The sequence below is a fragment of the Meleagris gallopavo genome, chromosome 1, assembly GCF_000146605.3.
Source record: "Meleagris gallopavo isolate NT-WF06-2002-E0010 breed Aviagen turkey brand Nicholas breeding stock chromosome 1, Turkey_5.1, whole genome shotgun sequence".
Lineage (NCBI taxonomy): Eukaryota > Metazoa > Chordata > Aves > Galliformes > Phasianidae > Meleagris > Meleagris gallopavo.
Window position 1 is genome coordinate 180,843,335 of NC_015011.2, and position 16,157 is coordinate 180,859,491.

The following is a 16,157-nucleotide window of genomic DNA, read 5'->3' on the forward strand; positions in this document are numbered from 1 at the left end:
TTCCTTGAATAAATGTGACAAGTCAGAAAATGTATGCAGGCACGAATGCCTCGAGTCAAAAGTTGGTGACCACTGAAAACCCTTACAGTGTACATGCATTGTAAAAGCAAAGAGAAGTTCCCAGCTAGCATAGTAGAGCCCTGCAGAGAATGACCTGGGGGTCTTGATAGATGAAAAACTTAACATGAGCCAGTAGTGTGCTCCTGCAGCTCAGAAAGCAAATGGTATCCTGGGCTCCATCAGCAGAAGGGTGTCCAGCAGGGACAGGGAGGTGGTTGTCCCCCTCTACTCTGCTCTTGTGAGGCCCCATCTGCAGTACTGTGTCCAGGTCAAGAGCCTCCAGTACAAGAAAGACAGGGAGCTGTTGGAGAGAGTCCAGAAGAGGGCCACAAAGATGATCAGGGGACTGGAGCACCTCCCCTGTGAAGACAGGCTGAGGAAGCTGGGCTTGTTCAGCCTGGAGAAAAGAAGGCTGCAGGGTGACCTCATTGCAGCCTTCCAGTACCTAAAGGGAGCCTACAAACAGGAGGGGAATCAACTCTTTGAAATGGGTAGATAACTGCAGGACAAGGGTTTTAACTTGAAGGACGGAAGATTTAGGTTGGATGCCAGGGGGAAGTTCTTTACAGAGAGTGAAGTGATGGAACAGGCTGTCCAGAGAGGTTGTGGATGCCCCATCCCTGGAGGTGTTTAAGGCCAGTTTGGATGGGGCCCTGGGCAGCCTGGTCTAGTATTAAACGTGGAGGTTGGTGGCCCTGCATGCAGCAGGGGGGTTGGAGCTTCACAATCCTTGAGGGCTCTTTCAACCCTGGCCATTCTGTGATTCTGTGATTTATAGTTGGAGCTTTCAGCTTGGTGAAAGATACAGCAGCATCAGCTACCCAGCCTTGGCTATTGATGCTTTTAGATAGCGATAGCCAGAGGAACAAGGAGGGTTTCAAAAAATATTCAGTGACAACATACAGTAACTAGACTACACACTGCTTTTCCGATAGACAACTCCTTGCTGAAAAATGTTATCCAAATTTTAAAATGGTTACAGGTACAGTAATAAATTATTCCCAATTCTGTGAAACTGGTATTTGCCAATAATATTACTTATTGCGGTAACTGATATAAAGAACGTGAGGATAAAATGCCAGTGGCAGCCCATTGCTGCACAGGAGCTGGCTGAAGAATTTAAAATTTTACTGCAAGCTGTTAAAAAAGTATAAGTTTAGAAATTAACAGCAATTTATTTTCTGCTTATAAACTACATGCAAAACTGCAGCAAAAGGTAATGTTTAGAAGATTCCAAGTGATCAAGGAGATTAATGCATTTTGCATTTAAACTGTAATTAAAGAGATGTCCAAGTTCACAAAATTGCTTTGGTAATCAAGTATAAATGTCTTAGACCTCTATTAATGTATCCATCTTGTGTTTAAAGGCATGCTGCTAAGAGCTCCAAGTTTGTCTCTCAATTTAGAGGTCATATCAGCCTGTTTTCCATCAGTACTGAATACCCACGGATTCCTTTTGTAAAAGGCACTCTGCAGGCTCCTAACCACGCAGTGTTGGTTTTTTACTAACAGCTAAGCCTGAAAGTCTAAACAACTCTCTGCGCCCATAACGTGCGTGCGCTTCTGAAACAAGATAAATGATCCCTCTGCATCCTTCTTTTTCCTCCAGAAGGAAACAAATCCTGCAAACACGACAACTTAATAGCTCCAAAGTGATTATCTGGTAACGAAGTGCTTCTTTGACAAAGAGGCCGCTGTTCCATGCAGACTTGTCAGTTGAGGTTGAAAACAGCAAAGTATACAGATCAATTTGATTAATTTTTCATACGTACTTCTGATTTTGGATGAGATCTGTTGTGCTGTGTCAGGTGCACAACGTGCATCAGGCTGCAGTGCCACCCCCTGTTCAGTAAGGAGCAAAACCCCACCTGCTAGCCAAGCAAAATGAGAACAGCAGTTGTGTAAGATTCACCCACCTCGAGATCATCAAGAGACCTTTGTGCTATTTTCAACCGTGATTTTTTCAATTTCATGAATTATCCAAGACACCTTATGAGAAATGCCTTTCTCTCCTACAGTCCAGTTGCACATACGTAAGACCTTCAAGGAACTGAAATAACAGTATGTTCCACAATGGAAAATTTCAACACAGTATAATAGCTGCTTTGGATACACCCTGAACAGCAGCTTGCCAAAAACAGTTGCTTAATAGGCATTTCTAACAGCTATTCCATATTGCTCAAGAACATAGCAAAAGAACAACTGTCACTACAGAAGTATGATGTTTAATTCAAGCACGTTCTATGTGCAAAAAGTTCTCTTCTGTATATGTATGTATATACATACCTTGTAACACAATATGGATGAAAATCTTAACCAGCTTACACAGACCAGTTTCAAAAAGACCTTTAGCCATTAATAACAAAACAAAAGGAAAATTGGGCAAAACTTCAGTAGAAACATCAAGGCAGCTGTAATTACAACAAAGAAAGAGAAACAAACAAAATTACCTCTTGAAGACCTCAAGGGAGCTGACCTCTAAGAGAATACTATCATTTTTCTGAATGGCAGTGAGTGCCAGGGCAGAAAACAAAGAACAGGCTAACTATGAAGATCCAAAGCTTACTGCATGAGTTACCCGCTCTTCCTCTCTTCCCAGTCTGTTCTTTCTAGACACGAATTTACACAAAAAAGTTACAAAAATTCAAATTGGCAGGAGAATTTTACACGAAGATAAAGATCATTTCCTCTACAAGCTTGCAAACAACAGAAATTGCAAGCAAAGTAACATATACTGCATAAAGTCATCTACAGCCACATCACAAGCAGTGACTTTATAACCCTCAACACTACTGTGCCTCTCCACAAGAAATTCAGTGGGTGACCCAGAGCCACATCAGTGTAGTGCAGAGGTATTCCCTCAACCCCCAAGCCAAGAACATCACACACTGAAGACTTGTAACTTGAAATTTAAGCAATGGTACTTCCCTCGTGATATAAGCCACTAAAAGGTTTATCAGTTGCACAGCTTAAATGTCAGAATTTTCTTTTTATCAGAAACATTTGTAAAAATCTGTTCAGAAAAAGCAGAGGCTGGGAAGGAAAGGGTATCATTTTGAGCAGGCACCTTTCATACAGCAAAGGACTTCTGAATTTCATTTTATAGAAGAAAAATACAATAATCACTCAGGTGTTGGTCTATAGAACAGCCTGCAAAGGTACAGCTAAAAGAAACTTTTGGAAAAAGCTGTATTGCACATCATTGATAATGCTTTATTATCAACCCTACAACAGATGCATCTGTACAGGAAATAAATTTGGTTCTGTTTTCTTGTATAGCCCCACAGGCTGAATTATCTTTTGTTGCACAGGCAGCACAGCAATGACTCAAAGCCCCCATGAGGAGACAGAGATGATCAGCATGGAGTTAGGGCTGCCATGAGCAGCTCCATTTTATACACGAAGTTGCGCCCTTCCATTTTATTCCACTGGACTTCCTTGAAGGGCCCTCGAAGATGGTTCCATTTGTTGTCCTGCAGTACGTCGCCCTTGGGGAGATCTTTGCACTGACTCCGTGGAAACTGAACCATCACTTTGCTGCCACTTTCAGGACCATTACGTACTGTGATGAACAAAGATTTTATGAGTATTTTTACTTGTGTTAAATACCCTCCCTCATGTATGCAGTACATTATTGTTGAGGCAATTCCAAACATGCTGGAAACAAATGACAAATTGCCTTACATACGTTTATGTTGTAAGCTGATTTCACATTTTTTCTCTACAGTTTTTATGTTGGCACTGCTCTTTGCTAAAGCAAACCAAAGAAACATTTGACAAACAATCCAGAGAATACACATTTCACATGAAGTGCAAGGAAAAACAGCCTTAGTAATGTCAAGTTGTCGGATGGTTTTCTTCTTTTTTTCCCTACTTAATTCTTATCTCCAAGGTGATCCCTAGCATTCTGTTCCAAAAAGTACATTCTAATTCTCATGAGCTGCATCTATTAAATATTTATTCCTATTGGATACCTCTCTGGAGAGGAATGAAGTCAGGACTGCTGTTATCATCAAACTGCAAAATTGGTGGAGAGAGGGTGGTATTCTCCAAGTCTAGGTGACAGTTTTTTCGCTTGTGTTTCTTTGTTGTATTGTTTTTTTCTTTTGGTGGTGGTGGGCTCATTATTTGGTTAAGGAGGTAACACTCAGCTTTCCCAAACATTACACCTGTGGCAGCAGATCAAAATTGCTGTATGACCACTTCAGATTTGAGAAGCACAGGTGGACACACACCTTATGCACTAACCAAAACTAACACACGTGGATCCAGAAGCTACCTCAGCTGCCAGTTCTTTGCCTATGAAAGGTAATCTTCAAAATGTAGACCAGAGGAGAGGGAAAGGCACCTTCATCTAGTCCAAACCCCTGGCACAAAGCAAGGTCTTCAAGAGCAGGTCAGAAAGATTTTCAGTCAGGTTTTGAAGATGGAGGTTCCACAGCCTCTTGGGGCAACCTGGGTCCAACCATCCTCACAGTGAAAAAGACTACTGTGGTTAAATGAAATTTCCTTATATCAGTTTGTGCCCATGGCTGGGTGCCACTGAAAAGAGCCAGGCTTCATTCTCACTGCACTCTTCCCTTCAGGTATTTATGGATACTAATGATGTCACCCCTCAGCCTCCTCTTCCCCAGACTCAACAGTCTGAACTCCCTCAGCCCTTCCTCACAGGAGAGGTGCTCCAGTCCCTTGATGGTCCTTGTGGCTGTTTATTGGAATTGCTCCAGCACGTCCATGCCTCTCCTGTACTGGAGAACTCAGCACCGGACACAGGACTCCAGCTGTGGCCCTACCAGTGCTAAGCAGACAGAAAAGATCCCTTCCTTCGACCTGCTGACAAGGCTCTGTGTGATGCAGTACAAAAAGCTGCTGGCCTTTGTCACAAGTACATACTCTGGCACTCTTGGGCAGCTTGCTGGTGTCTGGGCTTGTTCCTCCTCATGTGTGGGACTTAGCACTGCCCTTTACTGAACACTCTGAGGTTCCTGCCAGCCCAGTTCTCAATTTGTTCAAGTCTCTTAGAATGGCAGCACACACGTTATCACTATCAGCTACTTCTCATTTTTGTATCACCAGCAAACCTGCCCTAACATCCAGCTGCTCTAGGCAGCTGTGGTCCCAGTACTGAACTCAGGGTTATACCACACTTCTGGCATCCAGCTGGATTTCGTGGCTGAGGATCACAACCTTTTAAGCCTGGCAATTCAGCCAGCCTAGCTCCTATTCCATCACTCTGTCAATCAAGGGGGATGTTGGCGTACAGTCTCAAAAATCCTGCTAAAATAGAAAACATCCCTTGTTCTGCCCTCACTTACTGAATTAGTTATCTCACTGTAAAAAGCTTTTGGGCTGATTGAGCGTAATTTCCCCTTCATAAATTGATGTCAGCTACTCCCAATCACCTTACGTCCTTAATATGTTTGGAAACTGTTGTGTTTTTTTACCCCTTCACCTTTTTAGTAACTGCAGTGAGCTGAGCAGATTGGGGTTTCCCATTCTTCTTCTTTAATATATGACACAGGCCTTTTTCCTGTCATCAAGAATCTCTCCTGACCAACAGGACCTTTAACGGATCAAGAGTGGATTTACAGTGACACAAACCGGGTCCTTCAGCGCTCACAGACACATCCTACATCATTCTTTGTTCTAGACTCACAGAATCATCACTCAACTTCAGTAAGGAGGGTCAAGTTAAGTCTGTGATCCACATCATGGGGTCGTGGGATTTCTGAAGGTCAGTCTTAAGACCAAGGGAAAGAAGATATCAGGTACTTTAGCCTTCTTCATGTCCTGAGCTACCAGGTCCTGTCCCCACTTAGCAGCAGGCCCAGGCTTTCCCTAGGCTTTCTTTTGCTGCTGATGTATTGACTGAAGCTCTTCTTACTACTCTGTATGTCCCACACCAAATCCAATCCCAGATGCACTTTAGCTTTCCTATTCCCATCCCTGAATTCTCAAGCAGCATCTCAGGTCACCTGCTCCCATTTTTTGTGACTTTTTTCATCTGAGGTGAATCATAACTCCTTGTTCATGCAGACTTTCTGACACCTTTGCACAACTCGGTGCACATGCAAATGATTATTCTTGATCTGAAAGAGGTGATCTTCAGAAAAAAAAAAAAGAAAAAAATAACAACCACCACCACCAACTACCTCTTCTGGACTCCTCTGTCTCTTCATAGAACAGCATCCCAGGTGATTCATCCAAGCAGATCCCTACAGAACATTCTGTGCTCCTTAAGCCCAGAGTTGTGATCTGTTGTTTACCTTATTCCCTCCTCTCAAGATCACAATGGTTTCTGCAATCTGTTTTTTCTATGTCAGTTCCAAGAACTATTTTCATGCTTGTCTAAGTCAAACCTAGTTTAATAATTAAATGGCTACTTGGCAAAGTACTCATTCTCTCTAGGTGCCAATTCCATACACAAGAGATCATTTCTAGAATATTTTGCTATAAGTTGTCATTGTTCTAAAAAATCCTGGAGCCTGATTTTAGGGGAAAACTTAAAAACCCTTTAGAACTCTGTACACATTTGAAATAGAAAGTATTACCTGAAATGGCATAGTCTCCATTTGGTGATGCTACAGTTATTGCAGATGCATTGCCAATACTCTCCACTGGCCCCAGGCCAACGTGATTACTGAAGCTCAGCACGTGCCATCCCATAACTTTTGCAAGCTGCTGAACTGCATGTACTTGGTGCTGCGACATCTGAAAGGTGACAAGAGGTTCGTCCTCTCATCAGTATTTGCAACCATAAAATGAAATACAGAGGAACTATGACTGTTTTTTTTTTGTGTGGTTTTGTTGTTGTTTGGGTTTCTTTTCTTTGCCTGTTTTTGTTTTTTTAGTGGTGGTTGTTTTGGGGTTTGTTTGTTGTTTTTTTTTTAAACACGTTATATATGTCAGTATAGCTTTGTAGGCAGAGGCAACCACTATACCAAGTACACTACTCAGCCAGATGACTTTTTAAAGTACTGCTTTCAATTAGCAAAAAAATAACCTAACTGTTATGAAAAGGATTTTGAAATATCTTTTCTTGGACAAAGATCTTTGCTGTAAATATCTAAAATACCATTACAAATATGTATTAACTTTGTGAACTCATATAAAGGTTGAGGTTCTCTGGCACATGATTATCTCCATTAATGCTCAAAGGCTTTAAACTTTGAACTTCAACAACTTACAAGTTCAGAAGAGAATGTTTTTCCACATCAAAATGTAACACTTGTTGCAAAGAATAACCCAGCACTGTTAGCAGTTCTCTGAAAGTCTAAAAACATGTCTTCATGAAGAGATACCATCAACAGAATCTGTTTCAACTTGTTTTCTTTGTGTTGTGGAGTTTGATGCAACTGCACCAGGCCAAGCACTGTTATTAAAGACCTGTATTTTGACTATTTAAAGTGTGTATTAGGGAGACTCTCACTTCTGAACAGAACCAGCAGCTTGCTCCACGCAATTAACAAGCCTCAGTTCAAATATCAGCTGATTTAATAATGGTTGCTGCAAAGCAATCATTAACAACACAGTGCTGAAATGACAGTAATTGCAGGCTCATTAAGATCTCTAGATTGGATTTGTTTACAGTAAGCTTAATATATCGAATACCTTGTAGCCTGCTCTCACTGGCTTGTTCTGAAGTCAGCAAAAAACCTACTGCTCTGAAAATGATGTCAATATCAGTAGTATTTTTAATGGAAGGGCGAAAAACTGATTGCTGCTGGTGACCCGGTATTACATTTTAGTAGCAGTTGCTAAATTCACTATACAAACATACTGGAAAATCCAGTCATCCACCTTTCCCATAGGCAGTAACTTCATTTCAAGTTTTCTAATGTTTTCTACACAGATAAAGGTGAGATTTTCACTTCTGTTCCCCAAAATACCAGAAGAAAAGGAAGAACAAAGTATACAAGTATACCTGAGATAAAAGGAAATCCTGCAGCTCTTGCTCTTGATGAGACAGTGTAATAACTCTTCCATCTCTGTGCACTACTCTGATTTGTTCAACTCCAATGTTGAGCTGTAGTTGAATGGATCTTTGAAAACAAGATACACATGTATTCAAAATGCATTATAACACTTCAGAAAATAGGAACACAGAATTCTTCTGATTAATTGATAAGAACTCTAAGATAAGGATAGTGCAAAGCCCGTGGAATACAGTAATAACTTCAAACATCTCAATTACACCATTCACCACAACATTCCCCTTTAGAATGCAGGGCAAATGTATTCCATGGCACATTTCCAGAGGTGGTCCACTGCTTGTTCAAGTCAAGTCCTGAGGTACCTCACAGCTCCCTCCTTGCCTCTATGCCCATTTCCTTCCAAAAGACAGGGGAAAATTTACTAAGGGATGGTTCTATCCTGCTGTCAAGACTTAAGCAGCACACGTACTCTGGAACTGCAAACTGCACCAGCGCCTGCAACATGCTCCATAGTGTGGACACAGCCAAAGAGAGCTGCCCAAAATGGCCAAAGGGTGCTAAGGCAACCAGCTCACCTACCTGAACCTATTAGTGAATGCACCAATGGTCAGCACGTAGGCATTTGTTTCCACTACTTGAAGACTCAGACTTCAATGACAATACAGTAATAACATAAATTACACGAGCTTCACACATTTCAGTGCCTCTGTAACCAAGCGAGGGCAGAGCACTGACTAACTCTCCAGGCCCAGGTTGGAAGCTTAAAGACAAGCATGTACAGAAACACTCTATGTTCAGCTATCTCCATACACCCCTGTCCTAAAGAACCACTTTCTTCTTTGAATCTTTCCCTGAAGGAAACTGTACTAGATAGCTACTTACTAAGTTTCTCCATTAAATGTACTGTAAAGTGGGTGAGGAGGTAGCTGTTCCTTCCCACCACTCAAAATCACAACAGTTGTACACAAAAACAGGCTCCTAGCTTTCTGTTTTACAGCAAATCTAAAATTGGGGGTTGAAACTAGATGATCCTTTTGTGGCCCTTTTCAACTCAGAACATTCTGTGATTCTATGAAAATTGCAATGCACCACTTGTATATGCTGTGCTACTGCAACGCCAGTTTACAAATAGAAAGATACAAATGTTTTCATACTTACTTGCATATCTGTTCATATCCTTGAGAAGTTATTAGAACTTTAACACTGGATTCATATACATCATTTATATTTGACCAGTGGGCCTGAATCTGAGGATCCTCAATACGACTAGCCAGACTGTCAATGGTTCGAGCAGTTCTAGAGGAGAAAGAGACATTCCACTCAAAATAATATTGCTAATTTGTGCTGTTATCTTCTTTAAAGGAAATGAGTGGATGTACTTCAAAATTCTAGCTGCAAATTAAATATGGCTGTTTTCTGTGTCTATTTCACATATATTCTGCAGAAATATTGATGCAGTATTACTCAGTATCAACTACTCAGCAAAGAACATTAAAAAGTATAACTATTAGCAGCCTCCATCACAGCTGTCACAGACCTCACTGAAAGGAGAAATTCAGATTTCTCTAGCCAAGTGTTGTGTGATCATACATTGTTATTCTTCTCAGTACTTAAACAATCAAAGAATAGAAACTGAACACTGACGAAAATCCTGTTTTCCATAATGACACATTTCACTGCACAGCACGTGACCCACCTGCGCCTCAGAAAGATGTGTTTTGCCTGTTTTATGATCTTTTCCAGAAGTCCTTCGTTTGACTGCAAAGAACTGATTTCATTTTTATCAAAAGCCTGTGGTCCTGCTAGTCTCATTCTCTTGTGGCCAAAAGGGGCACTTGCTGGATGTGGCATCACTGTGGAGCTCAAAGTTTGCTTGTGACACTGCAAACAATTGTTAAAAGAGAAAGTAGACCAAATAACACAACTGCAAGATTTAATATGCATACTCTGAATACGCTGCTTCACATCAAATCTTAAGACTGTTGCCTTTTTTACATGACTTCATGGCTTGTGGAGCCACATCCTATGGATAGGAACACTTTCTGGAACACGCTTTCACAACTGCTTAGACATCTGCACTTTCTCTGTTCAGGAAGGGAGCACATCTCTACCTATTTCCCCAGGTCTTCCCATTCAATTACATGACAATCTAAAGCACTGAAGCAGTGATCAGGCCTTAAGTGATGCAAAGTTACTGCAGACATTTATTGTTCTTTTCTTGTGGAAGTATAGTCTGAATCAATGCTCAATTCATTAAGTACTTGGCAAACACTAATTACACACAGAGGTAGAAAAAGGAAACTGATGAGCTGGACTGAAGAAACCTTTGCATGGCTTTTCCCAAGTGAGCAGCCAGGCTTAAGCTTTGGTTCAGAACTAGTGTGCCATTAAAGCACAGCTGGAACCCCTTAGTCACCAACGCACAGTAAACCTGACCAGCAGTTTGCTTCACAGAAATGGACAGAAATTTACTGGCCTCTAGTGGCCATCTGTTATTACAGCAGTGCATCAAGGCATGCAAGTCTAAACACAAGCCAAAAAAAGCCCCCTCCAATACTGGACTATGAATGCATTACCTCTCTGATAAGCTGATGCAAATTATGTTCCAGAACATAGAGATGATCCTCAGGATTCTGTTTTTCCGAAGCAGACTTCTGTGATTTTTTGTCATTGGAAGAGTGACACAGAGAAATAGACAACTGCAAACCTGTGCAAAGCAGGTTTAAAAAGATGATTAAAAAAATAATAAGGACACAGTTTCCAAGCAGGCTGTTGAGAACTTATTCTTCACCTTATACAGACATTAGCTTTACAACCAACATTCACTATCTTAGAGAAAAAAAATGTAGAAATCAAACAATGGAGAAACACAGCAGCAAAAGCAGGTAACAGGTAAGTGTTGACAGCCCAACTACTACCTCAACAGATTTATTTCATGCCTATTTTTACAACTCAAACCCTCACACACAGGGAAAAAAAAAAAGAAAAGGTAGTTGTGTATCCCTTGTATGAATTCAGTAGCTCTGACCCATCTTCATCTTCTCTAATTGTCCCCATTGAAGAGCATCACCCTTAATTCCACAGATAACCCATTAACTCACCTCTAAAGTTTCACCTACATGAAGCAATGATCTATGCAAAGCTCCCACATATGTACCTATCAGTTGACAAAACAATGTTAAGTACTACTGACAAAACCCAAAGTCTGTATAATAAAATGAGTAAATTAGAAAATGAAGTGTATTAGTTGAATTTTACTGTAATTAGCAAGTAAAATTTTGGGAAACTCTTTTTCAAAATCTTTGAAAAGCAAGGTTAACTTTGCTTTGTTTCTTAAACTAAAAGAAAAAAAAAAAAGTCTCATAAAACAGAATTTCAGTCTGTAATTAAGCAAGTAATCCTACCTGGGAAAGGCTGAGAGATGATTTGATTTTTCACAACAATGTGAGGAATTTGTGATTTAATTTGAACAGCTTCTCTTGACAGCTGGGCAAAGATTTCTTTACACAGGAGAACATTCTGTGCAGTTTCCAGTTTTGTCTGCCAGTGCGGAGTACCTGAAAATATAAATTCACATCTTCAGAAAAGTAAAGAGAAGCTGCCTTTCTGTTCACATACCAGATATTCTACAGTAGTTGCCTGAATGTCACCACTTGAGTAGTAAGGTGGTATTAATGGTTTTAAACTGAGACAGGAGAGGTTTAGGTTAGATATTAGGGGGAAGTTTTTCCACCCAGAGGGAGGTGACACACTGGAACAGGTTGCCCAAGGAGGCTGTGGATGCCCCATCCCTGGAGGCATTCAAAGCCAGGCTGGATGTGGCTCTGGGCAGCCTGCTCTGGTGGCTGGCGCCCTGGCACATAGCAGGGGGTTGAAACTAGGTGAGCACTGTGGGCCTTCTCAACCCAGGCCATTCTATGATTCTTCTACAAATTGAGTATTTCACAGAATTTATTTAGATTAAATAAGTATATTCTTGTCCACTCTTCTTTAAAGCTTTATGTGAGAATTTTCAAATTAAATATCACCCACAAATCTACTTCTTGAGAACGCACCCAGAAAATAACATACCTGGTTTTGATTTTGGCATTGGTCTTTTAAAGAGATTGACTGTCCCAAGGTCACCAATGTCTGGAGCTTGTTTCTGAATAGAAACCTATGTGGAAAAATAAAAAAAGAAAAAAAGAAAAAGGTTATCTGAAGTTTATTCTTGTTTGCAAGCATGCAAATAGCATAAAATCCATGCTACTGTATTGAAGTTTCTGGCAAACCTTTATATAGGCTGATCCTTCTAAATCACTTGGGATTTGAACATCCAAAGGACAGTAATCCTCAGGTATCTTTTTATCCAGGTCGATGTCGGTGTTTTTAATCACTTCAAATGTGCCATGATGAAGGAAAAGGGAACCTAATCAAAGAAGAACAAAGACACAAAGTAGAATCCTAAAATCATCCAGGTTGGAAAAGATCTTCAAGATCATCAAGTCCAGCCATCAATCTGATTTACCAAGTCCCATCACTAAACCATGTCCCTTAGTACATGTCCACGTATCCATTACATATCTCCACACTGGGACACCACCACCTCCCTGGGCAGCCTTTCGAACCTTAAACTACCCGCCCCATGAAGAAACTCTTTCCAGTATCCAATCTAATTTCTCCTGATACAACTTGAGACCATTTCCTTGTACCCTATCGCTTGTCACCTAAGAAAAGAGACCAACACTCTCCTTGCTGTAACCACAGAATCACAGAATGGCCAGGGTTGAAAGGGACCTCAAGGACTGTGAAGCTCCAAACCCCTCTGCCACATGCAGGGCCACCAACCTCCACATTTAATACTAGACCAGGCTGCCCAGGGCCCCATCCTGGCCTTGAACACCTCCAGGGATGGGGCATCCACAACCTCTCTGGGCAGCCTGTTCCAGCACCTCACTACTCTCATAGTAAAGAACTTCCTCCTGACATCCAAACTCAATCTTCCCTCCCTCAACTTAAAACCATTTCCCCTTGTCCTGCTTCTATCTACCCATTTCAAAGAGTTGATTCCCCTCCTGTTTGTAGGCTCCCTTTAGGTACTGAGAGGCTGCAATGAGGTCACCCTGCAGCCTCCTTTTCTCCAAGCTGAACAAGCCCAGCTCCCTCAACCTGTCTTCATAGGGGAGGTGCTCCAGCCCCCTGATCATCTTTGTGGTCCTCCTCTGGACCCTCTCCAACAGCTCCCTGTCTTTCTTGTACTGGGGGCTCCAGACCTGGACACATACTGCAGATGGGGCTTCATAAGAGCAGAGTAGAGGGGGACAATCGCCTCCTTGTCCCTTCTGGCCATCCCTCTTCTGATGGAGCCCAGAATAGCATTTGTTTTCCAAGCTGCAAGGGCACCTTGCTGGCTCATGTTAAGCTTTTCATCTATCAAGACCCCCAAAACCACCTTCCAGGTAGTTGTAGGGAGCGCTGAGGTTTCCTCTCAACCTTCTATTCTCCAGACTACACAAGCCCACCGTCCTCAGCCACTCCTCATAATTCTCATTTCCTAGTCCCTCCAGCTTCGTTACTCTTCTCTGTACACATCTGAGCAACTCCACGTGCTTCTCGTAGTGAAGGGCCCAAAACTGAACCCAGTACTCAAGGTGTGGTCTCATCAATGCTGCATGGAAGGGGCAATCCTTTCCCTAGCTCTGTTGGCAGCACCATTTCTGATGCAGGCCAGGATGCCATGGGCCTTCTTGGCCACTAAAGCACACTGCTGGCTCACATTCAGACATTTTCTAACCAGCATCCCAGGTCCCTTTCTGCCAAGCAACTTCCCAGCCACTCTTTCCCACGCCTGTATTGCTGCAATGCATTTGTTGTGACCCAAGGGCAGCACCTGCCATATAACTTTGGTGAGACTCAAGGAGAGTCAGAGCTATGGCTTCTTCATTAACAGAAGATGAACAGTTCTAAATCTCTGTCCACTTTCACTGCAACAACAGGTGCCCAAAATAATCAGTTTAAATGCCTATGAATCTGTGTTCAGAGAAGATACTCCTCAGTTTAAAAAAAAAATGCTTAATGAGCTTTTGTCTATAAGGCCTACTTGTCAGCCAATATAGAATTGTTCTGTAAAGCAACCTTTACTAAAACTCTTCTCACCCTTAAAATCACTTTCTAGGTTAAGGATGGTGGGATATTTTCTCTGATAATAAAACAGGCATCCTCTTACAATTCTGTCTCGTAATTATGTGTTATTAACTGATATGTGTTATTAAACATATTCCATCTGTTTTTTTTCAGCTTAAAACACTATGTAAAATCTAAATATTCATTTCTGAGTAAAAGCAAAACACCCTACTGCATACCTGCACTTCTGTAGCTCAGATCACCAAGAATTTTGTCTCCCACTTTTCTCAGCTTCCAGTGCTGTCTCAGTCTCAGTAGTTCTGAGTTGAAGTCTCTTTGTCGCTTATTTTCCTGGTTTTCTGCAACTGATTTGGATAATCTTTCTGCTCCTTTTAGCAGGATCTGAGCTGCACCTGCTAATGACTTCTTTTTTGAAATCAGCTGTAGAAACTGAGGATTCTAGGAGGAAAATAAAACCCAACAAACCTGTCATGGTTTCTGCTGGGACAGAGTTGATTTTCTTAACAGTGTCTTGTATGATGCTGTGTTTTGGCTTTGGGAGAGACATAATGTTGATAATACACCAATGTTTTAGTTGTTGCTGAGCAGTGCTCTACAGAGCCAACGATGTTTCAGCTTCTGACACTGTGCTGATAGTGAGGGAGCTTTTGCTGGATGGTAAGTAGCCTATTTAGAATTACTTTCACATCAGTATTATATGGCCACAAGAAGCACTTTGATTTACAACTCCAAGAAGCCTCTGAACTCAGCATCCTTTCCCACTCTGAGCCCTCCCAATCACCCATATAGCACAGCATGAAAACACCACGTGGAACACTACCAATTTTTGTATTTATCACTCACACAGAAAAGCCTCAGTGTAACAAAACCTTCAGTACAAACACACAGGAGATGCATAAGCTGCAACGTACCTGCTTGGCAGGAGGAGGATCCTGCACCACTGGATCCAGAGTCATGAATTTTTTATCCTTAACGATGCTGAGGACATCATACAGCACACACATTTCAGTCAGGGCACTTCTTAAGTTGTTTCTCACTGAGTCCCAAGGCCAGAGGGATGGCTGAAACTTCACCAACCCTGAAAACAAAACAAATACAGACACAAGGTATGTTTTGAGAACAAGTCTTACACCCTATCTTTTTACAAACCTGTCACAAAAGCATAAAATACAATGTGATATATGGGTTTATCTTATCTCCTTTTTACAAAGGTGTTTTCTAGGCCTCTGTCAGCAGTATTTTAGAATCATTTGAGTTAGAAGGGACCTTTAAAGATCATCTAGTCCAACTGCCCTGAAATGAACAGGGACCCCTACAGCTACAACACATTGCTCAGAGCCAAGTTCAGCCTGACCCTGAGGGTCTCCAGAGCCATCTCCATCTCCCCGGACAACCTGTTCCAGTGCCCCACCATCCTTATTGTAAAAAAAAGTTCTTTCTTATATCCAGCCTAGATTTCACTCTTTCAGTTTGAAACCACTTCCCCTTGTTCTGTCACAACAGACCCTGCTTAAGAGCCTCCCCTTCCTTTCTTACAGCCCCCCTTTAGAAACTGAAAGGCTGCTCTCAGGTCTCCCTGCAGCCTTCTCTTCTTCATGCTGAACAGCCCCAGCTCTCTCAGCCTGTCCTCATAGGAGAGGTGTTCCAGCCCTTGGAGCATTTTTGTGGCCCTCCTCTGGACGTGCTCCAACAGCTCCATGTCTGCTGTACTGAGGACTCCACATCTGGATGCAGTGCTCCAGGTGAGGCCGCACCAGCACAGAGCAGAGGGGCAGGATCACCTCCCCTCGCCCTGCTGGTCGCACTGCTCTGGATGCAGCCCAGGATACGGTTTGGCTCTCTAGGCTGCTAGGACACACTGCTGGCTCACGTCCAGCTTCCCACCCCCCAGTATCCTCGAGCTGTTCCCAGCAGGGCTGTGCTCTCCCCTTACATCCCCCAGCCAGCAGAGATAGCAGTGTTTGCCGTGCCGCAGACGCACACCTTGCACCAGGCTCAGGGGAACCCCACGAGGCGCTCCCGGCCCGGCCCCGCCGCCCT

At 42.2% G+C, this 16,157-nt stretch overlaps 2 protein-coding genes across 2 annotated transcripts in view; one reads left to right on the forward strand and one right to left on the reverse strand.

Moving 5' to 3' along the window:
• The window catches only part of VSTM5 (V-set and transmembrane domain containing 5), an 11,707-nt gene extending 5,518 nt beyond the window's left edge, over nt 1-6,189 (forward strand). Inside the window, exon 5 of the mRNA XM_010706105.3 lies at nt 3,372-6,189. The gene's annotated coding sequence lies outside the window, so the exon portion shown is untranslated. The remainder of the gene's footprint in view (nt 1-3,371) is intronic.
• Nucleotides 2,266-15,498, reverse strand: MED17 (mediator complex subunit 17). Its single transcript, XM_010706103.3, has 12 exons — nt 15,472-15,498; nt 15,029-15,250; nt 14,336-14,555; nt 12,266-12,402; nt 12,066-12,150; nt 11,399-11,551; nt 10,571-10,701; nt 9,691-9,875; nt 9,153-9,290; nt 7,985-8,102; nt 6,612-6,771; nt 2,266-3,622 (listed from the first exon to the last, which is right to left on the reverse strand). The coding sequence occupies exons 1-12, from the start codon at nt 15,496-15,498 to the stop codon at nt 3,417-3,419; spliced, it is 1,782 nt and encodes a 593-aa protein (XP_010704405.2). The 3' UTR covers nt 2,266-3,416.
• Between the last annotated feature and the right edge of the window lie 659 nt (nt 15,499-16,157).

Excerpts from the sequence above, each read along its gene's own strand:
- MED17 (XM_010706103.3), bottom strand. The coding sequence starts at position 15,498 with ATGGAGATGGCTCTGGAGACCCTCAGG. Across the intron at positions 12,403-14,335 it reads TCTGAGCTACAGAAGTGCAG|GTTCCCTTTTCCTTCATCAT; the intron begins GTATGCAGTAGG and ends TTCTTTGATTAG. Across the intron at positions 3,623-6,611 it reads TGGAGACTATGCCATTTCAG|TACGTAATGGTCCTGAAAGT; the intron begins GTAATACTTTCT and ends TGTTCATCACAG.